Source organism: Chrysochloris asiatica, unplaced genomic scaffold (assembly GCF_000296735.1).
Source record: "Chrysochloris asiatica unplaced genomic scaffold, ChrAsi1.0 scaffold00350, whole genome shotgun sequence".
NCBI classification, from domain to species: domain Eukaryota; kingdom Metazoa; phylum Chordata; class Mammalia; order Afrosoricida; family Chrysochloridae; genus Chrysochloris; species Chrysochloris asiatica.
The window spans coordinates 832382-857196 of NW_006408868.1; the positions used below are offsets into that span (position 1 = coordinate 832382).

The 24815-nt window shown below is 52.5% G+C and overlaps 2 protein-coding genes across 2 annotated transcripts; both read right to left on the minus strand.

Moving 5' to 3' along the window:
- Positions 1 to 3492: 3492 nt before the first annotated feature.
- On the minus strand, positions 3493 to 8599 carry TLR9 (toll-like receptor 9). Its single transcript, XM_006876048.1, has 2 exons — positions 8587 to 8599; positions 3493 to 6692 (listed from the first exon to the last, which is right to left on the minus strand). Exons 1-2 carry the CDS (start codon positions 8597 to 8599, stop codon positions 3493 to 3495), a joined length of 3213 nt encoding a protein of 1070 aa, XP_006876110.1.
- Positions 8600 to 10976: 2377 nt separating this feature from the next.
- TWF2 (twinfilin actin-binding protein 2) lies at positions 10977 to 19745 on the minus strand. The gene is made up of 9 exons (XM_006876019.1): positions 19721 to 19745; positions 15881 to 15958; positions 13502 to 13680; positions 12936 to 13031; positions 12632 to 12736; positions 12370 to 12495; positions 11695 to 11845; positions 11466 to 11587; positions 10977 to 11144 (listed from the first exon to the last, which is right to left on the minus strand). The coding sequence occupies exons 1-9, from the start codon at positions 19743 to 19745 to the stop codon at positions 10977 to 10979; spliced, it is 1050 nt and encodes a 349-aa protein (XP_006876081.1).
- Between the last annotated feature and the right edge of the window lie 5070 nt (positions 19746 to 24815).

Below are 24815 nucleotides of genomic sequence, written 5' to 3' on the forward strand. Positions count from 1 at the left end.
GATTGGGTTCCAGATTCCTTACAGGCTGACATAGCTCTCTCTGGCCTCATTCCCCATGGCTCTGATATGACTTACATTAGGCCTTGCATCTTGACCTCAAAAATTCCAGACTCTTCAGGCTTCAGGCCTTGGTATTGGCTGTTGTTTCTCTGTTTGGATTTTTCACCCCTGGATCTTGGTGTGGCTGTCCCTTGTTACTCAGGACAAGTGTCCTCAAGGAGACCTCTGAGTGCTCTGGCTAAGGCAGCATTCTGACCATCAGTCGACCTCCCCAGCACCATCACCGCCATGACTTTCCCGAGTGAGATTTTCCTGTTAGGCCTTAATATAGTCTCCTTGAGGACCAGTACTTCTCTTTCTCCTCACTTCTTATCCTTAACACCCAGGACAGTACCTGGCACACAGCAGGCAGTCAACAAATGAGATTTCAATGAGTGTGAGGACCACCAGCACCACACCTGCTTTACTAGAAAGTGGACGAACTGGATGGAGAAGAGCAAGCAGCCAGAGGATGGGAGTCAGCACTCACCTCTCTGAGTCATGCTTCCTCGTCTCCTGGGAGGGAGGCACTGGCACTCCTTCCTGTGACACTAGGGATGGACCCGGGCTTCTTGGGGGCACCCAGTCTGTTAGTACCAGCCCTGGAAAGAGCTCAGCCAAATCATGGTTTCCCGCCTGAAACTCCCTCTGCCTCCTTTCCTTCCAATGTGTCTTTGTTCTCTGAGTAGTGGGCAATATCCTGAGTGCTTCAGGAAGACCCACTGTTCCTCTTCAGAGAACTCAAGTGTCAGCTGGCTTAACAAGATCTCTCAGTGCCGTTTCCTCACTGCTGCTGGGAGCTAAGGGAACAGAGGATGAGCTGAGCTGCCGGAAACAGATCGGACTTGTGAGCTGCTTAAAAATGAGAAACTTGACTTGAATAAGCAACTCTAAGCTGTCAGGGAAGTGTCCCAAGAACATTTAGAAGCCAGGGCATTAATTATCTTGTCTTAGAGGGGAAAGGGTGAGTGGTATTTTATAATCTCAGTAGAGAAAATGCCCTTGCATTTAAGAAATTCCTCCTACCAGGCTTCTTGACCCTTGTATTCTAGCCTGTTCTTGTCTGGTGTCCACTACTTCCACCACCCTTCTCACTCCACCCCCAGCACAGAACACAGGAGGCAGAGCCAGAGTCTGTAGACTGTCCCTGGAATTCCAGGAATAATGCTCCCAAAGGGAGTTGCTGTTCCCACTTCAATGAGCCTCTAATTTAATCATATCTGCCTCTGACCCCCCCCCCCCCCCCACTCAGGGTTAAGAGCAGGCTCCCTGACCTGAAAAGATTGTTCTCTGGTGAGAGAGAAAACATTAAAACCCCATCAGCTGGGGATCCTGAATACACATCCCCATATCTGATAGTGACAACTGAAACCTAACAGGACTGTCATGTGTTTACATACGTGACTGTTAATCTTTAGAATGGCCTGCAGAGTAACTCCACCGTCCCCATTTACAGATGAGCAAACTGAAGCTCCCAAAGGAAAGGCCACCTGTCCAAGATAACCTCAGAACAGTTCCAGGTAATATGACGCGAATCCTAAATCTTCTCCTGCCTTACATAAACAATGACAGTCAAAAATAACTGGTTGGGTGGTGGAGAGGGCCAGAGTCCCACCACAAGTACCCTTCCTGGTGACAGTTAAGCCAGCTTCTACCCTACCGCCTCTTACAGGCCCTGGGATAGAGGAACCATTCTCTACCAGTCATGTAGATAGCAGCAGAGCGTTTCCCTGCAAGTGGGTCAAGTACCCTGGACCCACAACCTCACTCAAGCTGGACCCACTAGCCCCAGCTTCATCTCCAAATGCCCAGCTATGAGTCCTCAGCTTCCAAAGATCCAGGACTGTGAACAGGAAGGGGTCAGTGGGTAGATATATGCAGGCTTAACCTGGCAGTTGCCAGAGGCTAGACTTGGCTGTCCTGAGACACAAGCAGATTATACTTCCTCTATGCAAAACAGGGCCCTGTTCCTGTTCTGGGATGTATGTGGTTAGAGCCTCTCAGCAGGGGCCTCTCTGGAGGCTCAGCTGGGGGTGGTGGGGGGAGGAAGGGTAGCTATTGTGTTTACTCAGTCCCCTGCAACCCAGGCCAGAGAAGTTCATGAGGCCATGTCATGCTTCCAATCTGATCCTTCAGGAGCCAGATGTGCCTTCTCAGGTCACAGCCCACACAGGGCTTCTGACCCATCTGAGGGCCAGAGACTTTCCTTCTGGCTTTGCCTTAGGTAAGCTGCTAGTGAGGGATCATAGCCCACCACATGAGCCTCTGTGCCCAAGTCAGAAAGAGGAAGGTGGCCTCTGCTTCCATCCTAGCTGTGCCTGGAGGGCAGGCAAAAGCAACTCCCACCCCAGGATTACCCACAAGCAGGCAGCAAAGTTAGCCATGTCTGCAGACTTTTAGCTGCTTAAGACAGGCTCTGAGTAGCCCAGCTGTGCTCAGCTCTCTTGACAGCAAGGCCCCAGTTCTAGCTGTCAGGCTGCATGTGACTCCCCTGCCCTCAAAGACCAGGTATGGGCAGGTATGGAGTTGGTGATGATGCAGACCCAGGATACGGCTGCTCAAGGGCTCTGGGCCTGACCTCACCCACAATTCCTCACACCTTCTAGCGTGCAGACCCTGAACAAGCTGGCTGTCTTGAAATCTACACTGGATACCAAGCATAGAATCCTGGCACATGCCATCCTAGTCAGATACTGCACCTCTTACTAAGTGGGTTCAGCTCTGAGAGGTGGGGCAAGGTCCCCACCTTGGTAGACAGACATGACCACTAGAGGTCGCAATCACCTGCATTGCCCTCATCACCAACCTGGGAATGAAGGTTCCCAGGGCTACTGCCTCTCCAGGCCTTGCTGGAAGCCAAAAATGAAGCAGTCCTGTAGGTTCTCTGCATTCAAAGCCTTCTTAGTCTAGTAGGTGAGAGACTCATGAGCAGCAGAGGCTGGAGGGGCAGGAGACCCACTTTGCTCTCTGGGAAAGACCAACACCGCATTCCAGGGACCATCGTGAGATTGCCCTCAAAAGAAGCCCATGAACAAACTAGCCTTTAACCGCCCCACTCCCACCCCTTACAGGCCAGGGGCCTTTTCTCCATGGTGATTTCCCCCAGTGACACCTTCCCATTGACTTGCAACAGGTTTTGTTGCCCATTCAAGAAAAAAAGAGAAAGCCCTTCCTCAATGTAAGCCCCCTTCCAGCCTCTGCCTCTCTCTGTTCTGCCCATTACCTACTCAGACATCACCACCTCAGTTCTCTCTTCTCTCCTCCCCCTAAACCTCTAATGACACAAGATTAGCTGTCTGGCCTTCCAGTAGTATTTATTGAGCAACTGTTTATAGGCAAGGTTTGGGGGAGTCAGGACAGTGGAGTTGCAGTGTGAGGCAGGTGAGGGAATTCCAGAAAGGCAAGGTAAGAGGGTGGAGGTAGGGGTGTGCTCAGAGTCACCAACTCACATGCTTAGGACTCTTCAGCTGTAGGTCCCCAGCAGAAGTTCTTATTATAAAAGTGGTGGTTATCCCTTGTCAGGGCCATGCCCAGCTGGGCCCAGAAGCTGCCCTGGCCACTGGGTTGGTGGGGCCAGAGGAGGACACTCTGACAGCAGAGGCGCCGGCGCAGCCTCACGTAACGGGAACGGTAGGCATCAGGGTGCAGGATCACCAGAACCACCACATCTTTGTGGTCCTCCAGCAGGCGCTGTTGGGCCAGCAAGAAGCTGGCCCGCAAAAGGCCACTGATGCAGTCGGTGTGGGCCAACACAAACAGTGTCTTACGGCTGCTATAGACCGAGGCCCATATATTCTCGAAGAGTGTCTTGCCAGGCAGCCAGTCTCGCTCCTCCAGACACAGGCGCAGTGCCTTGCGCCCTCGCTGCTCCTCCAGCCGCACCCGCAGCTCATTGTACACCCAATCTGTCACCGCACCCTGCGCTTTGTCAAAGACCACGAAGGCATCATAGAGCAGGGCATCTGTGCCCTGCCACAGTCCCCGCCCCTGCCAGGGAAGCCAGGTCAGGCACAGGTGGAAGCAGTACCAAAGGTCCCAGCCACAGAAGTGGTGCAGCAAAGGCACAGCCAGGCCCAGGGCTACTGCCAGCAGTGAGAGGCTAAAGCAGTCCCAGGAGAGGGCTTCATCGAGGCAGAGGCGCAGATCCTGTGTGAAGATGCTTTTGCCCTGCAGCTGGCCCGGGCTGCCACACTTCACGTGACTGGGCAGACCAGGCACAGCAGCCTGAACCTCTAGCAGGAAATCCACGAAGATTGCCCCGCAGGCACAGTGCAGAGGGTTGGCGCTCACATCCAGTACCTTAAGGGTGCCTGCCTGAAGACTAAACCAGGAGGGCTCCACTGTTTTGAGGGCATTGGCCCTGAGGTTGAGCTCACGCAGCATTTTGGCCTGGGCAAAGAAGCCAGGCGCCACCAGGCTAATGCTGTTGCTGCTGAGGTCTAGCCTCTGGAGGGCTGTGCCCACAGGCAGGCTGCCATTGGTCAGGGTCTTTAGCTGGTTTCCTGCCATGTCCAGCACTTCTAGGTTGGGTAGGAGGACCAGGTTACTCCAGTTGAAGAAGGCCAAGCGATTGTTAGAGAGACGCAGCAGCCGCAAGGTCTTGGGGAGTTTGTCTAGGGTGCGAGGCATGAGTGCATGCAGGTGATTCTGGGACAGATCCAGCCGCACTAGGCATTTCAGTCCTTTGAAGAAGTGGAGGTAGAGGTCTCCCTCAGCCCACATACGGCTCAAGGAGTTACCGCTGAAGTCTAGCGCCCATAGTGAGTTGCTGCTGAGCTGCGGGGACACCCGACTGTGGATGTTGTTATGTGCCAGGCTGAGGTAGCGCAGGGCAGGCAGGCGGGCCAAGAAGCTGAGGTTGTGGCCTATGCCCTGCATTCTAAAGGGCAGGCTATTGTAGCTGAGGTCCAGGGCTTCCAGCTGTGGCAGTTCCGTGAACGAGTGTCCATGGTACAGGTCCAGCTTGTTATGGGACAGGTTCAGCACCCGCAGGCTGGTCAGTGGCACAAACTGTGAGCCATTGACCGCCTGTGCTATGCTGTTGTGGCTCAAGTGCAGGCACTGGAGGCGTGAGAGCTGGGCAAACATCTCTGGCTGGACTGTCGCCAGATTGTTCCGTGACAGGTCCAAGGTGAAGTTAAGTGTTTTACAGTTTGGCATGAAGTCCTCAGAGCTGAAGGAGTCCAGTGAACCTGGGGCAAGGTACCCAGACTGCAGCCGGACCTCTTGCCCACCGTCTACCTGCCTGGTGTTGACCACCAGCTTTGCGGCTCCGCTAATGCGGTTGTCTGACAAGTCCACATACTTCAGGTTGGGGAAGGCCCCAAAGATGCCCAGCTGAGCCTGACTGATAAAGTTCATTTGCAGTCGCAGACTCTTAAGCATGGGCAGACTGGTTAGTGAGCGAAGTGTGGTCTCACTGAGCGAGCGGAAGAAGATGCCATGCATGTCCAGCTCCTGCAGGGAGATAAGGCTCCCAAAGGAGGGTGCCAGGTGCAGGTGGGCAAAGGACACCTTCTTGTGGTAGTTAAAGGACAAGTTAAGCTTGCGCAGCTTCTTGAGGCTCTTGAAGGCCATAGTTTTGGTGATGCAATTGTAGAGAAAGTTCTCACTTAAGTCCAGCACTGTGAGGTTGTCCAGACCGTGGAACCAAGTGACGTCCAGGCTGTAGAGAGAAATATCCCTCAGTACCAAGCCTTCAAGGTGGCTCAGGTGGCTGAATGTGTTGGGGTGCAACCGAGGGAAGCCACGTGGGCACTCCCTGCAGGGGTTTTGGGCATGATCACAGCGTCGGCAGTTCCCACCCAAGTCTAACACACGTAAGGCGGTCAGGTTGGCCAGGTCCTCAGGTACCAGACTGACAATGTGGTTGTAGGATAACAGCAGGGACTCCAGAGTGGGAGGTAGGCTGTGGGGCACAGCCGTGAGATTGTTATACTTGAGTGATAGGTGGGTGAGGTTGCCCAGGCCAAGGAGGGCGCCTGGAGTCACCCTGACGGCCTGCATGCATGGGTTCTTGTAATAGCAGTTGCCATCCATGAACAGGAAGCGCAGGGAATGTAGGCCAGCAAAGGTGGTGGGGCCAAGCACCAGGATATTAGTGCGGCTTAGGGACAGGGACACAAGGGAGCTGGGCAGAGCGGGCACTGTTGTGATGTAGTTGTAGCTCAGATTCAGCTCCTCCAGGGTGGGCACAGCCAGGAAGGTGTCCCGCTCGATGGTCATGTAGCAAGAGAAGTGCATAGGACTGAGGCTGGCTGGTGGGCAGTTCCACATGAGGTCGAGACGCCGCAGGTTGGGCAGGTGGGCAAAGTCAGAGGCATGAAGGTGGTGGATACGGTTGGAGCGCAGGGACAAACTGGTGATGTTGCCACGGGGTGCTGCTGCAGGGAAGTGGGGCACTGACTTCAGCAACAGCCAACTGCAGTTCACCAGGCCATGGGGCTGAAGTTCACAGGGCAGGAAGGCAGGCAGGTTACCCAGGGCCAGTGCCATGGCCAGCACCAAGGCCTGCACTAGTAGAGATAGGGGGTGCAGAGCACCACAAAAGCGGTCCTGAGGGGCAGGGGGTCGTGTGAGTGTCCAGCCCCAGCTCCACCTCCACCAGCCCCACTTCCCAGGGACCCAAACCCCCAGGGAGGCTCCTCCCTCTCCTTCAGCCCCCCACCACCTCCCCAAGGCTCATTTGGGAACTTGGCTGTGAAATCTCTGAGAACCTGGACTCGGGTATCAGACGTAGCCTTTAACTCAGACTTTGAACTCAGAACTCAGACCTGGAATTCAGCCTCATGATTTAGAGCTTTTATTCACAACCCAGAACCAACGAGTCAGGTGGGCTGGGTGAGGTGGTCACCTGACCCACTGGGTCTCTCCTCCACTTTCTCTGTTCTCCTGAGCAAGGTGGCACTTGCTCTCTTCTTTCCCACTGCCCTGAAAAGCCCCGTGCCTTCTGCCAATCTCCTCCTAACCCCTCTATCTCCCTTTGACCAAGATCCAAGCAAGAGTGAGGGCTCCCTGCTCTGCCTTCCATGGCCACCAGGCCTAGAGCCGCCCCTGGTTAGACCAGGCAGTGCTCAGCTTTCACCCATTTACCTCACCTGTCCCAGCCCTTGGGCACTCAACCTGGTATGAGTCAGAACAGATCTGATGGAGGGATGGGCAGCCAAGTGGCAGGAGCCCAGCCTTGGGCATCAGGGCTTTGATTTGTAGCCCCAGCACCAGCAGACTGCAGTTTGGGGCCTCAGTCTCTCATCCACACAATAGTTTGAGTTTCACTGCTCAGAGAATGGTTTCGGCTCTCATGTCTCCAGGGCTCCATGTGTCCCCAGGGCTGTGAGGTCCCTTTCACTGTTTCCTGTAGCCCCTAGGCTCACTGCCCTCCCACCCCTTGTTAGGCTGCCCATTTCCCGGGGCCGAAGGCTGTTGTCCTACCATGGCTTCTCCAGAGAGCAGGTTGGCAGACTGGGCTTCAAGCTTGAGGTCCCTTCTCCCAGTAGTGGTGGCTCAGAGAATTTCACAACAGCCAGGTAGCCCCCACTCCCTGCTTATTCCTCAAGTCTGGAGCCCCAGTTGGGAAAACCACTGTTCTGCTTCCAAGTACAGTTGAGAGTGAACGGGGGTGGGGGAGAGGGCCTCCCCAAGGCTCCTGGGACCCACCCCATACATTGCAAGGGTTGGGGGCAGGGGTGTATGTGTGATTTGAGTCAGGCATCATTTGCATAGCCAGATGGCAGACTTCCTCTTTCCACAAGCCCCTCAGAGAGGCAGCCCTTGCCCCTTCTCCCCCAAGAATCCACAACATTCCAGGACCTCACACCTGTCTGCTGGAGGACCAGGAGGAAAGAGGCCAAGTCCGGTACAAGCTCAGTGAAAAATTGGGATTGTTCCATTTTTCTGGGCCAGGTGTTCTGAGTCCTGGCTGGAGCAACTCCCCCATTGCAAGAGAAATCTTTCACCCAAAACTTCAGCCAGCACCTGCTCACTTCTGCCTTCCTTCCGTCCATGCCCACCTACCCCAGATCCCCATCAGAGTGCAGCAGGCCTCCTTGGGGGCAGGCCCACAGTTGGTCCACGGGGACCCTGTGGCTCATCACCTAATCGGCTCCTCCTGACCTAGGTGACTGAATTCAGACTGCTCTGGCCCAGAGTCCCGGAACAACCTGAGACTCCCGCCACCCCCACAGCAATCATGTTGGTTCCACCTTCCGAATCTGCCCACTGCTCATCACAACCTGGCCTGAGCTACCATCACCTACTGCCTGGACCCATACAGTTACCTCCTCACTAGTTGTTCAACTGCTGCTCTTACACTCCACGGTCTGTTTTCATTTGAACCCTGGAGGTACCCATTAAAACCCAAGTCCTATTATGTCCCTCCTCTGCTCAGACAGTCACAGCCATAATCCACATCCCATAATGACCAACAGGGCCCTGTGGAACCTGCTCCACCATACCCTACCTCCCTGATCTATCTCCAGTCACAGTGACCTCCACAGTGGCTTGAACACATCTACCTACCTCAGGGCCTTTGAACATGCTATTCTCTACCTGGATCCTCCATGTGGCCCCCTCCACCTTTTCTGGAGTCTCTGTTCACCTGTCCCCATCTCAATGAGGCCTTCCCTGACCCTCATAAACCTCCCACCCTAGACCTAGCACTCCAGAGCTCCCTCTACTTGCTGTCTTCCTTTTTCTGAGCAGTTTCACTTGCTGAAATACATCACTGATTTTTCAATGGTTCAGTGCCTTATTCCTCTACTAAAATGTCTTCTTGAGCCCTGGTTTAGGATAAACACTGGACTGCTAACGACAGTGGCGGCAGTTCAAACCCACCATCCACTCTAGGAAACCCTATGTTGTTCTAAAGTGCCATCAAGTTGGTTCCGACCCATAGCGACCCTGAACAGGGTTTCCGAGGCTGTAAATCTTCACAGGAGCAGAAAGCCTCATCTTTCTCCCGCTGAGCACTTGGTAATTTCTAACTGCTGACCTTGCGGTTCACAGCCCAATTCATAACCACTACGCTAACAGAACTCCTTAGGAAACCCTATACAGGGTCACTATGAGTTGGAAACGACTTGAAGACATTTAACAGCACTATGTCTTGCGGGCAGTGATCAACTGTTGTCTGTATTTCAGGGCCCAGCACAGTGCTTGGCACATGGTGGGTGCTCAAGTTTTGCTGTATCAATGGATTCCAACACTCAGCTCTGATCAGGCACAGTGAGGAGGCTGAGGGTTTGAATGAATGAACAAGCAAATGTAGTCTCCCCTGGGAGTAGGCAGGGCTGGGCACTTGCCACACCTACCTCAAGCTTCCAAGGCCAGGTATCTAGGTGGCTTACAGGCTCAGGTGGCTCAGCAGCCTGGAGGCAACAGCTGAAAACCAGTGCTTCAAATGGCCAAGGGCAGACCTCTTATAGGTTCTGGCTGGGATCCCAGCTCTCCCTTCAAACCTAGGGTCTTTAGCAGGAGCTGAGAAAGACCCTAGGCACGGCACAGGACACTGCCCTGTGCTTCCTGCCCAGGCCATCCTCCCAGAATAAAGTGCAACCCACCATCAGAGCTACAAACTGAGGCTCTAGCTCCTGTTGAGCCCCAGGCCCAAAGGAAACTTTCTCAGTCTGTGACTGAGAACGTGGACTCAACAGTCCCCTCCCCCAGCTCCCCAGCAGCTGCTCTGCCTCCCTTAGCAGCAGGAAAGCAGGCACCCAGGAGAGACTTGACGAGCTGACAGGCAGGGAACTGGCAGACAGAAACATTTCCAGCGCTTATGGTGCCCAACACAGCCTCAGTTCCACAGAGCTGGGAAAGCTAGAGATTTGAGCCCTTCCCCACTGGTCAGCTGAAAAATGTCCCACAGCTATCCATGTCCTCTTTCCCTGACCTGAGGATACCTTTCATGATAAAAGGGACTTTGCAGATGGGAAGATTATCCTGGATTATTTTAAATGTTATCAAAGTGTCCTTTAAGAGGTTGATAGAGGGCGATTTCACTGCAGAAGACCACATTACAATGATGGGAGCAGACGGAAGCCAAGTCGGAGACAGGCTGTTCACAGGTCTTTGAGACACGTAGGGGCCACAGGTCTAGAAGTGCAAGCAGCCTCTAGAAGCTAGCAAAGGCCAGGAAATGGGTTCTTTCCAGAAGGAAATTTCTGGCCTACAGAAGGAATGAGCTGTGCCAACACTTTGATTTTAACCCCAGAAGACTCAATTCTGACTTTCGGCCTCCAGAATGGTCTGCTACTAAATCTGTGTGGTGTTAAACCATTGTTTGTGGTCATGTGTTAAAGCAGCCACAGGAAACAAAGACACCCAGACCCTTTATACGCAGCAGAGGTGTGCCCGCCTCCTGGGCCAGGTTCCTGTCAAGGACCTGCATAAGGCAGTGCCATTGTTTCTATGTGGCCACACATGCCCCTCGGATTCCCACAGCCAGGAGGGCTGGGCCTCCACCTAGCAGGCTGATGTACTCCTCTTGAGTTGAGACAGGGAAAGGTGGATGCACAAGGCCTTCCCCATCTCAGTGCCCAATAGTGGTCCCTCAGATGTTGATTTAAAAATATTTTATTCTTTAGAAAATACAGCATTCACCCATCCATCCTGCAGTGATCCTATGTCCCAGCGCTAATGGACCCCACCCCTTGTGGCCAAAGGCTTCTGAGACCCTAGTCTCAGTTCCCCTGAGGGCCAATGGTCACGCTAGGCCGTCCAGCCAGCCCTCTTGAGCAGCCAGGCAGGACCCCAGATCCCTGGGAACGTGAATGAAAGACAGGGACAACAATAGGAGGAGGGTCACAAAATGTCAGCCCAGTGGCCCTCAGAAGCTACAGAAGGTGCTCAGTCAGCTCAGTCTCTGGGAGCCCAAGCTGAAGGAGGAGGAGCAGGGGTGGGTGGCCCCCAGCCCCACGCCAGCCTGGCTCAGGTCCAGCCTCCTAGCTGTCATCACCATTCTCACCAGGGCCTCGGATGAGGCGTTTGTGGCCCCGCTTGCCCCCAGGACCCTTGGGCTTGGCAAAGGCCTGCTTGAAGGCATGTTGCTTGGGGTGCACCTCATCGTAGAGGAACTCAGCTGTCAGCTCTGCTCCATCGCCAATCTCAATCTGTATGGGGTAGAGCTATGGTCACCCCCTCAATGTCTTAGCCCCAAATTCAGAGGCCTCCTCCCAGCTCCCCAGCTAGAAAGCCAAGCCCAAGAACACAGAACCTGAGGCCTGCTGCCCTGCACATCCTGGGGAAGGAGAGGGTAAGATGGGTTAGGGCTTGCCCGTGCCATTGGTCAGTTGGGCCATCTTGGGCAAGGCTCCCCCGCAGGCCTTGGTTTCTCCATCCATCAGTGGAGAACTATAATCCCTGCTTTGCCATCAATGCAGGGCTCTCAGTGCCCCATGTAGAGAGGTGGGCCCTGGAGGATGGGTGCCCACCTTCTTGGCGATGTCTAGCTGGAAGTCCTGCTCCACGGAGTCCAGGAGGCGGCTCTTACAACTGGAATAGAGCATGCGCTCCTTGATGCTGCACTTGTAGCCTGGCATCGAGTAGATGAACACTGGGGAAGGGCATGCAGATGAGGTTGGGCAGACCCAGACACAGCTGAAGCCCCCAACAGTAAGCCTACCCTGCTGTAGGTTCAGGGGTCCTGCCACAGCTACTCACCAACAGACTCAAGGTGGTCACCTTCGTGGGTATGCTTATAGAGGAAGAAGTGGTAGCGGGCAGCATCTCGGGGCACCCTCAAGGGCAGCTGGAGCAAATCTGTGGGCTCTGTGTGCACCAGCTCAATCGTCTCCCGTTCCAGGTCCAACTTCTGCCAAGGGTCACAGGGAGATGTTAGGGCACCCAGTGGTGAGTAACCAAAGAGCCCTTGAGGTGAGTTTGAGTGGCAGATAGGGACCAGGGTGGACCCTGGTGTGTCCATTTCCCAGGACTCTCTTCTTCCTCAATGGCCCCTCTGTCCCTTTGAAAGTAAACCTCCCATAAGGGGTGGATAGGACAGTGAAGAGGGCTGCACCTTGGAAGGGCAGAGCCAATTATGAGGTTGCACCTGGATCAATGGGGCAAAGGGACCCTGCCTGGTGGGAGGGGTACCAAGGGGACGAGAGGGACTGGTGACTGAGGGGTCAGTGTGAAGCCTAGGGGAGTGTGTGTTTAGGATAGACAGGCAGGATTGGGGCCACGTGCTCCCAGATGGACGTGTGTGTGAGCAGGGAAGAGAGTGCATTCATCTATGGACAGAAGGCTCAGAGTAGGAACAGCTTGTTCTACGAGCACATGGTTGAGCTGCAGTGGCAGGCCGGGTGTGCGTGGGCCACACAGGGACTGGGTACCCACCATCTGGATGTAGTTGATCATCTTCTGTTTGAGCTGCTGGAGTGCCCGTTGAGCCTCAGGCTGTAGAGGGAAGGCAAGGCCCTGCAGGGTCTGGTGCTTGCTCTCCACACTGATTTCTGTCTTCACCTTGAGGAGACAGGGAGAGTGAAGGTCACTGTCTGCCAGCACCAAGGGGACACAGGCTTGAATAGCAGGGAATTTGATGTGGCTTCCAGGGCTCGCTCCTAGCTGGGACTCCTGCCATGCTGCTCAGCACACCCACCTCATTGATACGGATCTGCTGAAGTTCTCTCTCAGCTGAGGTCAGCGGGGCAGGCGCTGCACAGGATGACAGGTGCTTCTGGTACCCAGCGAAGGAGAGGTCATCCTGGCCGGGAAATGAAACACAGATGGACATCTCTGCGAGAACCCCAGCTTGCAGTCCCTGGATACCCTCATCCTGTCCCTGAGCCAAGCACAGCCTTGCTCTGTGCCCTGACAACACCCACATGCTGTAGGCTATGGTCCCAGATGGTGGGGTTGGTTGTGGCCCAGGGTCCTGGTAGAGGGGAGAGGCTGAGGGCTACCTTCACAGTTCCAAAGAGCTCATCCTTGATGTGGCCGCCCCCAAACTCTTTCTTCACTGTGGCCCGTGTGGCCGCATACAGCATCTTCAGTCGTACCTGAAAGGTGGGGGCAAGCTTTGAGACCCCTGAGGCAGAGCTGTCTCTGCCACCATAGGCAGGAACCTCTGAGTGGGGACCCAGCCAGCACATTGTACCCATGCACCCAGCAGAGGGCGCTGCACAGAAGCAGCGTGTAAGTGGGAAATGCAGCAGGGCTGGCTCTGGCCAGTAGGGGGAGCACTCATTCAGGCCAACCCTTCCACCTCCCAGAGCCAGGCTGATGCATTCAGGAGGGCTCTAAGAGACCCCAAGCTCCAAAGCATAGGGCCTTGTCCCTCTCTCAGACTCTGTGGGGCAGGACCCAACCATCTCTCCCCTTAGAAGCCCCAGGGCAGATTTTTAGATTTTCAAGGAGCAGACCTCTAGTCTCTCTGTAAGATACCCCTGGGCAGGGCCTTGTCTCTGAGCTTACACCCAACCCTCTCCAGTCCCAAGTTTGGGACAGGCCAGGGTTCCCTTGTACTTACTGGGGAATTGTCAGGTGACCAGGCAAGAAACAGCCACTCGAAGCCCTGGGCATTCTGTGAGTCAAGACGGTAGAGCAGGTAGCATGGTTGCTGGGTGTCCAGTAGAGGCAGCACGGTTCTGTCATAATCCTGGTCCCAGCCACCTGCCAGCTCCCGCGAGGCGCCCAGCACAAGCTGCTCTAGGGACAGAGGCAGGGTGAGCTGAAGAGTGGCTATCTCCTGTCTCCACCTTTGACTGTGGCCATTTCACCCTAGCTGTCCCTGGAGCCTCCATGTCCTGGAGGCAGGAGGCGTCATCACTGAAATCAGTTAGTGAGTGAATGGATGAGTAAGGGCATGAAGCTGCCAGCTAGGGCCTGTTCCCGCTACACACACACACATGTGTACACATATGTGACCATGAGAATATGGCCAGTCCATTCAACAGACCACCACATGAAAACATGGCCAGAGCCCACAGCTACCAACACTGTGGCCCCCTCATAGATACCTACATACTCAGCGGCTCACTCGGATCCCACCCCATCAGCACAGCTGCTCAGCACCCACTGTGCCGTCTCCTGCTCCCCTCCTCCCTCACCTGGGGCTCCAGCAGACCCCAGCCCATTCCTCTCAGAACAAATATGTTGAGAGAGGTAGTGTTATAGGCTCAGGGCACAGGAGCATCTAAGAAAGAGGGGTTAGGGGCTCCCGTGAGACACGATACAAACAGGAACCTGCTTTCACTCTTCCAGCTGTAGCTCCCTCCCAAAATAGTGACAAAGCAAAAGCAGTCAACTTCCCAATGCCTGGGCACAAAAGCTCTGCCACCTCCTTGGCTGGTACAAAGTGGTTGAGTCAGGTGTAAGCGCCAGAGCCTGGTTGATTTGGAGACACACTGGGTCTATTAGCAGGGCACCAAGCACCAACCCCATCTGCACAGGTGGAGTTAAGTGGAAAAATTTGACAAGGGAGAATCCTGAACATACTAGGCCCACCTGCCCAGCCCTCTCTGTGGAACTTGGGTCTCCTTGTCTACTCTCCCCAGAACTCCTATGAGATCAGGGCTAAAAACCAGTATCCACAGTCTTAATAACGACATTGTTTCATTTGTTACCAATGTTTCAAACTGAGAAACTTTACATAAGTGGAATTCACAGCTCATGGCTTCTCTAGAAAAACCAGGAACTCTGGCCACACTGGGCCACACTCCTGTGGCCATGTCAGGAGATGGGAGTGGCCACATGCCAGTATGGCCTGGATCCTCCTGTCTATCACTCCCAAGTGTCCCAACAACCATAACACAGAACTGAGGTAAGAGCCCATCTAGAAATAGCACCTGCTCAGAGTCTGCAGGGACATCTTGTCTGGGAGGCAACAGGGAAGGGTGACACCTGGGGTCTGGTTAAGTGGGGGGCTGTAGCTCACCACCCAGGACGTCTTCACTAATAACCCACCACAATGAGCCCTGCCTCAGCCTCTGTGAACATCTAATTTGGGGACCCAGGACAAAGTCCAGCATAGTACCGGGTCAAAAGCCTACGGTGAATCCTGAGTCTCAGTGGAAACTGCTTTGAGCCAATTCAATGTGAGACAAGTCAGTAGGGCATAAAGCCCACTCGGGGAGCCTCCAAAGGGTCCACCACAGCATGACAGTAAGGACCTGTGAGAGAAGCAGCCCACTGCCAGTCTCAGAGTTCGTATCCCTCACCTTCACAGGCAGCCCCTCAGACAGAGAGAAGGGGAGGGGTCCTCTTCCCCTAAATTCCCACCTCAGTCTAACCTCCTGCTTCTTCAAACCCTCTCCACTCCAGGCTTCAGGTCAAGGCCCCTCATCCCTACATCCCAGCATTCCCTTCTCTACAAGCCCCAAGAGTCTGGGACCAAGGTCTGGACAATTCCAGAATGCCCAGATCCTACTCTGAGAGTGAACTGGGCACGTAAGTCCTTTCTCCCTGTTGTGGGGCACTCCCAAAAGGCAGGCTCCCTCTTGCCTCTTTCAGTTCACCCCAGGCTGGCAGCTGAGTCACCCCAGGCAGGCCTATGGGTCACAAACGGGGGGATGGGGGGCAGTGGCATTAGTCTGGCTGTGCTGGCTGCCTGCCCTTACTTATTCCCTATCCCCTACTGAGCACAGCCCAGGGTGCTAACGAGGTCCACCTCTAGGGAGACTGGACAGGTCCCTAGGACAGGGCTCCCTGCCCTGAATCAGGGGGGTTATGATCAGCCCACTTCCACACTCCCCTATGAGGTGTTTCATTCAAGTCACCTCACCCTTTCATTCCCAGATAAAAAACAAGGTCCTGGAGCAGCCAGAGGCCAACATTGTCTCCCCACCAGAAGCATTTGGGACCAGCCCCCAGCCCCCAGCCCAGGCCCTAGTCTATGGGGGCCACTCACCGTCCTCAATGACGACTTTGATGAGCCGGACAGAGCCAGCCCGGGCCTTAGCAAAGAACTCCTTTAGCTCTTCAGTGGCTATAAGAATAAGAAACATGATGAGGGCCGAGTAGACAGGGTGGGCAGGGGTGTGCGTCAATCTACTCTGTCCTCAAGGGTCTGGTGGCCCAGCTGAGAGCTTGGGTTAAATACAGCCCCCCATGTGACCGGGAACCTGAGACGGCTGCCGAACACAAGCTCCCAAATTTAGCCAGTAGAGGTGGCAGGCGGGTGTCCTGCTGGCTAGAACAGCTTTGGTGACAAGATGGGTGGGGATGGGCCAGCCCACCGGAGAATAGAGCAGGTTCTGGGGCAGGTTGGGCCAGCCCAGAGTGAATGCCCCCACTTTTCCCGTCCCCGAGAAAAGCCCACCTCTGGGCTGAGCTGGGACACTCCCAGCTCTGCCATATCCATAGGCACAGGAACACATGGACAAACACCCCCACAGGCAGACACAGATACAAAGAGGCTTCAGAAAGTTCGTGGGAAAATGGAATGGAAAGATAACGGAATTTTTCCATGAGCTTTTTGAAGCCCCTTTGTATGCCCATTAAAACACACACACACACATTGCATGTGCCAATGTGTACATATACAATGCAGCCCATGCAAATACTCATGCACACATAAACACATTTCTGTGACACAAGGCGAGGGGCACAAATGCAAACACACTCATACATGAACACACACTCAGTAGGCCAGACACAAATGGACACATTTAGACACAGCAGCACACACACACAGAGCCTCCAAGTTTCCAAAAACACACAAATAGGTAAATGAAAACTTTGTTATTACATGCATACAGGCCAGAGGGCATACAGGGGGTTTCAAATAGTTCACGGAAAAATGGAATTAAAAGATAATGAAATTTTCCTATAAACTTTTTGAAGCTCCCTTGCACAAGAATATACATACAAACACATACACACACCAACACACAGGCACATACACGCAGACACAGCTGCCAGCTAGTCTGACCCTGAGAGGAAATGAAAAGCCACTGTCACCCTTAGCTGTGAAGGGGCAATAAGCTGCCTGGAAGAGGAGCTCCCCAAACAGACCCCATCTTCATTACTTGGCATGCAGAGCTAGAAACTGATAGCCAGTAAGCGAGGGCTCTATCCAGTGTGGAGGTGGGGACGTGGTTGGAGCTAGGGAGCCATAGGAAGTACAGTCCCACTAATGGTTTAGTTGCAGAAACCAAGCGCCGAGTAAGGAAGGGTCCTGCTTGGGTCTCCCTGGTGAGCAGGGCCAGACCAGGTAACCTTGAGGCTGCCCAGAGGTCAGGAGAACTCAAGCTGGAGCACAGCTGGAGCGCTGAGGTCAGAGAATATTTATAGGGCCTGGTTTAGGCAGCTCAGGGGCTGGAGAGGCTTTAGGAAAACAAGCCCTGATCATGTCCACAAGGTGCCCGCCCCCCACCATTGCAAGGTGATCCTGTGGCTGTGTAGCTCCTTCAAAGGTGGCTGGGTGGGCAGGGCCTACCTAAGCCCAGCAGGTCCTGGGGGCTTAGAGGAGCTCAGCGCTGTAAGCAGGTAGACACAGCCCCTCTGTGTCAGAACAGTATTTGTTATTGTTGTTAAGTCCCATCGAGTCAGTTCCAACCAATAGCCACCTTGTATAGGGTTTCCTAGGAGCAGCTGGTGAGCTTGAACTGCCGACCTTGTGGTTCAAACCAACCTTGCAGTCCAGTGCATTAACCCACAGCACCACACCAGGACTCCAGAACACTACTACCCAGTGGCAAATCCCATGAAAAGTCTGATCTCTAGAGCTCTACTTCTGCCTTACTTTAGGACCTTTGACTTCTGAGTTTTCCTCTTACCTATAAAGTAGAGCTAATACCCCCAAGTCCAGAGGGGTAAAAGGGAAAAAGTGTGACGGGCCCACTAGCAATAAGGAAAAATGATTAAACATGATTACTACAGTGATAGTGGGCAGGCTGGACTGAACTGCTCAGACCTTCTGGGAGGGTAAGTCAATAAGTTCCCCCAAGGAAGAGGCTGGTATGTCCCTTCTAATGTTACCAGGGCAAACGGATACCACTGAAGAAGAAACAGCAGGAAGAGACATCCCCACCCCCTCCCTACCCCAACCACCATCAATAATCCAGAGGCTAGTAGGCCTGGGACACCTGAGCCTTTGGCATCAAAGATGCATGCACCCCACCCCCAGGCTGCCTTGCCTCCCTCACACCATAAGCCTCAAGTTACAGGTCCTTCCGCTGCCCCACTGTGAGGTCAGCCTATTCACACCTAGGACCAGGACAGGGTTGGCACCTGGGTATCCAGGGTGATCTCTCCTGCCACCTCTCCAGGCTAGAAATGGAACAGTGTGGCTACTCACAGACAAAAGGAAGGCTAGGGGTTTGACCCCAGTGATTCCCTGGGCAGCCTGCAGAATCCTGGCCACAGGGCTTATTAGCCTATGGGGGGGGCCCTTCTTCCCTGGAAGTGCCAACAGTGGCCAGCCAAAGCGGAAGGAAGGGGCCCAAGGCCACTCCCCTCCTATGGGGCTGAGTCATAAAGCCTGTCCCTTCAGCTCCTCTTGAGAAATGCTGGCCCACCTGTTGGAGGTGTGAGGGGAAGCACTGACCCAAGCCCCTGCCTTCTCTGGTTCTGCAGGGGAGGGGGTGGGGCCAGGGAAGCCCTTGTAGGGCGGTCCAGCCACCAAGTGACCACAACCACAAGCCAGGAAGGATCCAGGTGGTCAGGCAAGTCGATGGTGGCAGCCTCGGACTGGGGATTCTAGCGTGGTGGGAGGAGTGGCTAATAGCCAAACCACCAAAGCCTATCTGGGCAAGCAGCCTGGACCTTCACCACAGGCCAAGCAGCCTTCCCAGGCAAGTGACAGTTGGGGACTTAGGTCCAGGTAGGGCCAGGGTCTTGACCCCTGTCCACTGCTCCTCTTCTAGCCTGTCTGAGAAGGAACCTGGGGCCCCCAGGGTAAGCGTGTGATATTTTAGACTAGAAAGACTTCGTAGGGAAAGGGAAGATTGGCCTGGGTTCTCTTGGGCCAGGACCCTCTCCACAAACCCCGTATTTGGACCCTCTTCCCTGCCTCCAGCCTAGAGGTAGGACTATTATTCTACTGTGGCAGCTACCAGATCAGGAGATCAGAGTGGAAAATGGGAGGGAAGTCACAGGTCAAGGTCAGATTGGAGGCTCTCTTCCTCCCACTTTGAGGGTCCTGCACCAGGTTTTCCCCAGACTAGTGTGCAGGAGGTGTGAGGGTCCTGAGAGGAGCCAAAGGCCAGGATCCCTCCTTACACACCCACACAAACCATATCTAGATATCCAATACATGCATCCATGGTAACAAATGACTACTAAGATATGCCCAAATTGTACACACATGCACAGACACCCACAGACGAAAACACTGATGTCTAGAAATGGTCCCATGCAACCTACACAGCATCCAAACACCACTGGTCCATGTGCATTACGAACAAGCCTTGATGTGCACGTGCACAGACACATCCAGATGTGTACACACAGGACTGTACACCCACTCCCAGAAAAGAATAAATATGCACTCCTAGACCCAGATGGACACACAAGTACACAAAGTGGACACATATATCCCTTCCTCAGCTGTGTAGGCTGTGGATCCAAGTCCATACCCCCTCCCCCTATGATATGCCCACCCCAGGCGACCCGCGGCTGCAAAAGAGAACAGGAAGCTCCCCGGGCCATTGCTGGGGAGGAGGAAAGGGCGAGAGCCAGGAATGGGGCGCAGCCGCGAGAGGACACCCCCTCCTAGCTCCCTTCCCCTCTCGCCATCCATCCTCACCATGGATGCCCGTCTGGTGTGCCATGGCTCCGTGCGCCGCTCCGCCCGCGCCCTCGGGGCCCTCGGTTCGGCCCTGGCCGCGTTCCGCTCGCCTGGACCCGGAGGAAGAGGAGAAGAAGGATGTTGCCGCGGCCGCCTAGCCTCGCGCAGCTTCCCGGGCGGTGCCGCAGGACCCGCCCCCAGCGGGGCCCCGCCCCCGACGGGCGAGGCCGGGAGGGAGGAGCGGGAGCTCTGGGCCGCGTGTGCAACCAACTGTGAGTTTTGTGCTTAAGAGTCGACTGTCATATGCGCGCGCCTGCGCGTGCTTCTGTTTGTGGCTTGGGTAGAGGCCTACATGTGGGCGGGCGGCCGGGCGTGGGCGTGTGTGTGCCTGTATGCCGGGATCCGGTGGTCCACGGGTGGGCGTATTCGCGCGCGTGCGCGCCAGTATGTACTTCCGAGGCAATGTGGGTGTGCGGGTAGCAACGGGAAGGGGTCTGAACGTGGGCGGGAGCGCTTGTGTTTGTCATCCCTTCCCACAGGACGTTCCCTGAGCGCCTTGAGATGCAGGAGGCCAGCATCTCAAGGCTGTAGTGGTCTGCTGGCACTGCCGTCTTGGTAGAAGCCAGAGCCACTTTCTACCAAACAGCAAGCAAATCAAATGAACAGAGGCTGTGGTGCCTAGGTCCCGTGCCGAGGCTCCCAAGGTCACTAAAAAGCGAAATTTGAGCGGAGACCTAGTGAAGAGAATGGGGAATGCCGGCAGAGTGGAGGGAAAGGTGTTTTTGAGAAGAGGGAACTTTATGTGCAAAGCCCCAGAAGGTGTAAGAGAGCCAGAGGTTGGTAAGTCTGTAGAAAGGCACAACTGCTAGTGAACTTCCGTCTCCATGCCCAGCGTCCTTACCTTCTCTGACCTCTGCCTACTGCTACCAACCAATTATTGTACCTTCTGGGCCAACTGTTTAGGTCAGGGGTGAAACACGTGACCCCAATTGGCCCAATCGGAGTCTGTCTGGGGACTTTACATGGGAAGATAGGAAAGGAGGGCCCCTTTTTGATTTAGGGTTGCTGTGGGATGACTGTATCTAGTTTAAGCTTGTGGTTTCTGTTCACTGTTCCAGTGCTCTCACTTAGCTGGGCACTAAAGCTTCCTTTGTGCGCCCAGACCGTGGGGTTGTTGTCTCTTGAGTTCCAGCACACACAGAATTGAGACATTTTCTTGTTCTTCCTGAGTGCATCATGAGGGTAGAGCCCATATTGTCACTTCACCATGATCATCCCAGTACTCAGTTTGGCCCTGCCTTTGGTAGAACAATTTATAGGTAAAACTTACCCACTCTGAGTCCTGCCACCAGATGGGGCAAGGAACATAGAGCCGTTGGTTACTCTAGGGCTAAGACGACGCCACCTCATAAAACCAGTTGGAGATTCCACAGAAGCATAAGAGCCTCCATCTCTTGGTCATAAAAATTAGCCAAGATGACAGATGAATGAAAGACAATAAGGTTTTGTCCCTTATAAAATGCCCATCAACAGAGGAACTGTGAAGGGCAGGGTCACTGAAAGTATTACCGTAATTTAGGTGTTTCCCTTTACAACATCACCACCCCACCTTGCCTGACCCTCTTCCTGCTTCATCCTTTTTTCCTCTCTTTTTTTAATGTTTTATTGTGAATTATGTGATCGTTTACATGAGAGAACATTAGCTTACATTCATCCTATAGTGTATCGTTTCATTGCCATGATTATAATCCCCTGCATGCATCATCAACCAATCAAAGGGTATATCCTAACAGCCTGTTTCTCTGTGATCAGCACACAGCCCCTCTCCTTCTCTGGGTCTACAGTCCCTAGCCGCTCCATCTCTCCATGTCATCGTCTCTGCCTCCATCTCTGGCGTCACTGTTTCTCTGGGTAAGGTCTGGCACTCTGCTCTTCTCCCTTGATGGTCCCATGAACCTCCGCTCCTGGACTGCAAAGTCAACCACTCCCTCCCTGCCTTTTACTACAAAATGTCGACCTTTACATTTCCAACCCTCACAGTCAGTCCTGATAGTAATTATTCACTGTTGTGCCACATGAGTGCTATTCGCAAATCCTTTTATCAGCCCTGCCCAGATAGATTGAATACTACTCAGTGGACATTCTACCTTCCTCCACGTCTTCTGGATCTAAGCTCCCTCTTCAAAGTTTGTAAGCCAGTCACTTCTTGCCTTTATACCACCACCGCACCCCACCCCCCATTTTGGGTAGCCAGTGTCCAAGTTGCCCATCCCTGTCTATTCTGTATATGGAGGGGGTGGGAATGATCTTCGCTGTAAAGATTTGTTCCCTCTTTTGAGCTACTGTATCCATAGGTGTAGGTCAAGTTCATGAAATTTGTATCAGATTACTCTTTTTTTCCTCTTTCTTCTAGTTGAGTTCTGATCATCCATCCATTGAAGCCAGGTCAAGTGGGTATTATCTGTAAGGGTGGGTGTTCTTGTGCATATGCCCTCACTTCTTAACAGCTGGACGCTTCACTCTCCACTTTAGTCCTCTGTGGCTGTCACTGACTCTGGGCCCAGGAGTCCCCAGGTCTTGCCACACTGTTGGCCAACCAGGTCTCCACCCGGCTTTATAGGAATCTATTGAACACGGTAGGGCTCAGCTCGCAGCTTCGTTGCTGTTTTTCCCTCACTTCCCCTTATTGATGACCAACATGGTCACCAGTCAGAGTGCATTTCTGCTCATGTATTCCCTTCGAGTCTTAGATTTGGAAGGCTGTTTGCCCTGAGGGGACCCAACCACTTGCCCTGATGTCTCCTAGGCAAGCAACTTGCTTATTCTTGTAGTAATCAGTTGGACTGCCATTATTGTTTTTTATTTTTCCTGTCAGTCTTTCTTTCAAGAAGCATCTTCTGTTCTTCTAGCTGCTTCAGGCTGGTCTGCTTATCCCTTCAAGTGGAAATTTCCCACCTCAGAAGATTCTGGATGGGGTTCAGGATTCCACTTATGGTCTTATGTAATGTAGAGGCTCCAGAGGGTGCCTCCTTCACTGGGCACATTGTAGCCCCATTTTAGGCATTATTTTTTTATCTTATTGACACATACATTGTTGTTGTTGTTGTTGTTTAGTGCTGCTGAGTCAATTACAAGTCATAGAAACCCTGTATAGGGTTTCCGAGGAGTTACTGGTGAGCTTGAACTGCCGACCTTGCAGTTCAAACTGACCTTGCAGTCCAGCGCATTAATCCATAGTGCCACACTGGGACTCTTGACACATACGAGGGGGCTTCAAACAATTTGTGGGGAAAAATGGAATTAAAAGATAATGGAACCAAAACCAAAAAGATAATGGAACCAAAAGAATACACAGTGTACTAACAACAACAAAAAAAGATAATGGAATTTTTCCACAAACTTTTTGAAGCCCCCCTTGTATATTTTCTAATTTACTCTCTTACCTCCACCAGTAGGTACATTTTGTCCCCACTGTGTCCTCAATATCTACAATAGTGCCCAATATTGGTAGGTGGTCAGTAATATTATCCAAATACTAGCCAGTGGCTCCATGGAAGAAAAACCTGGTGATGGGCTTTCAAAAAGATTACAACCAAGATAGAACAGTTATCCAAGTAGAGCCCATTGGGGCGGTTCTACTCTGTCAGATGGGGTTGCTATAAGTCAAAATTGATTCATCAACACCTAGGCACAATAAGTATTTGCTGGAATATTTACATAAATGTCCTGCAGAGTTTAAACATTTATTGAATGAAAAATAATATTAGCTAAATCAGCAAATATGTGAATAAGCCATCAGAGTCCTTCTGTTGCTTACTTCCTACACACATTTATTTAGTCTTCATGACTCCCATTCAAGGTAAATATTACTTTCCCCTTTTACAGATAAAGAAATTGAGGTTTGGAGAAGTAAAGTGACTTAAGGTTGCCTAAATCTGTGCCCAAGAATTTGTGCTGTGTTTTCCTTACTGAAAAAGTTGGAACAGCCAAAAGATGAAAATGCCTGCTTGGCAGTGGTCTTCACCCTCTCCACCAGTCACTCATACCTCAGTGATGAAATAACTATATGACTTCCTCTTGGGGAAGGGCAGCCCCCAGAAAGGAACTTTCTGGAATTGAGCCCAGTCCTAATCTTCAGATCCCAGTCCTCATCTTCAGAGTGTGGAACTCAGGCAAGGAACCCACGAGCCAGCAGGTGTCAAAACAAGACTTCATCTCTGGCTGAGCTCTGGTTTCAGGTGGATAGATAAGAAAGCTGCGTGCGTACCTGTGCTTCTCAAGTAAGCCCCAAGATGCAATGATTGTCCAGGAGCAGATTGGCTCTCCCTTTCATCCTGAGATTCACAACCCAAAGAAGTCAGCCATTGAGATTATTAGAATAAACTCCCCTCACCCCCAGATGGGTCAATGACTTAAATGTACAAAATGTAAATTTTAAAAACACTAGAAGAAACAAAAGAAGACTTTTTAGAATCTTGGAGTGGAGAAGGCCTCTGGAGTATGTTACCAAATCCACAAACCATGAAAGAAAGGATCTATGAGTTCATTTACATTAAAAATATTAAATCTATTTAGAAAAACCTACCATCAGAGTCAAAACACAACTAACTTGTTACAATCAACATACTTAGAACTCACTTCAAAAGAGTTGATTTTTGTTATATATTAAGAGCTCTCATAAGAAATAAAACCAATGGCCCAGTAGAAAACTAATTAAAGGATACAAACCATCCATAGAAAGGGAAATACAAATAATGGCTCTTGAACCTGTGAAGCATTGTTTAGATGGAAATCTAGCTAGACTTAGCTTTATCAATAGAAAAAAAAAATTATTTTTGATTTTTAAAAACTGTTGGTCAAGAGAAAGGGAAATAGGCTGCTATTGGTAAATGCCATGGAGTCAGAAAATAGGCTGATGGGAGAGTAAGTTGATATCATTTTTATGTAGAACAATATGTACAAATTTGCAATTGTGTGTTCCTGTTTTTATTCAGGTGAAATTCCCATAATATAAAATTAGCCATTTTTTTTCTGTGTTAATGAGAATTTATTTTGTTACTCAATTTGAGATAATGAATATCCACGTACATATATTCTTATGTACTTGTATTTA

Coding starts and splice junctions, on each gene's coding strand:
- TWF2 (XM_006876019.1), bottom strand. CDS start 19,745: ATGGCACACCAGACGGGCATCCATG. Junction 12,737..12,935: donor AGCTCTTTGGAACTGTGAAG/GTAGCCCTCAGC, acceptor TTTCCCGGCCAG/GATGACCTCTCCTTCGCTGG. Junction 12,496..12,631: donor AGCAGATCCGTATCAATGAG/GTGGGTGTGCTG, acceptor TGTCTCCTCAAG/GTGAAGACAGAAATCAGTGT.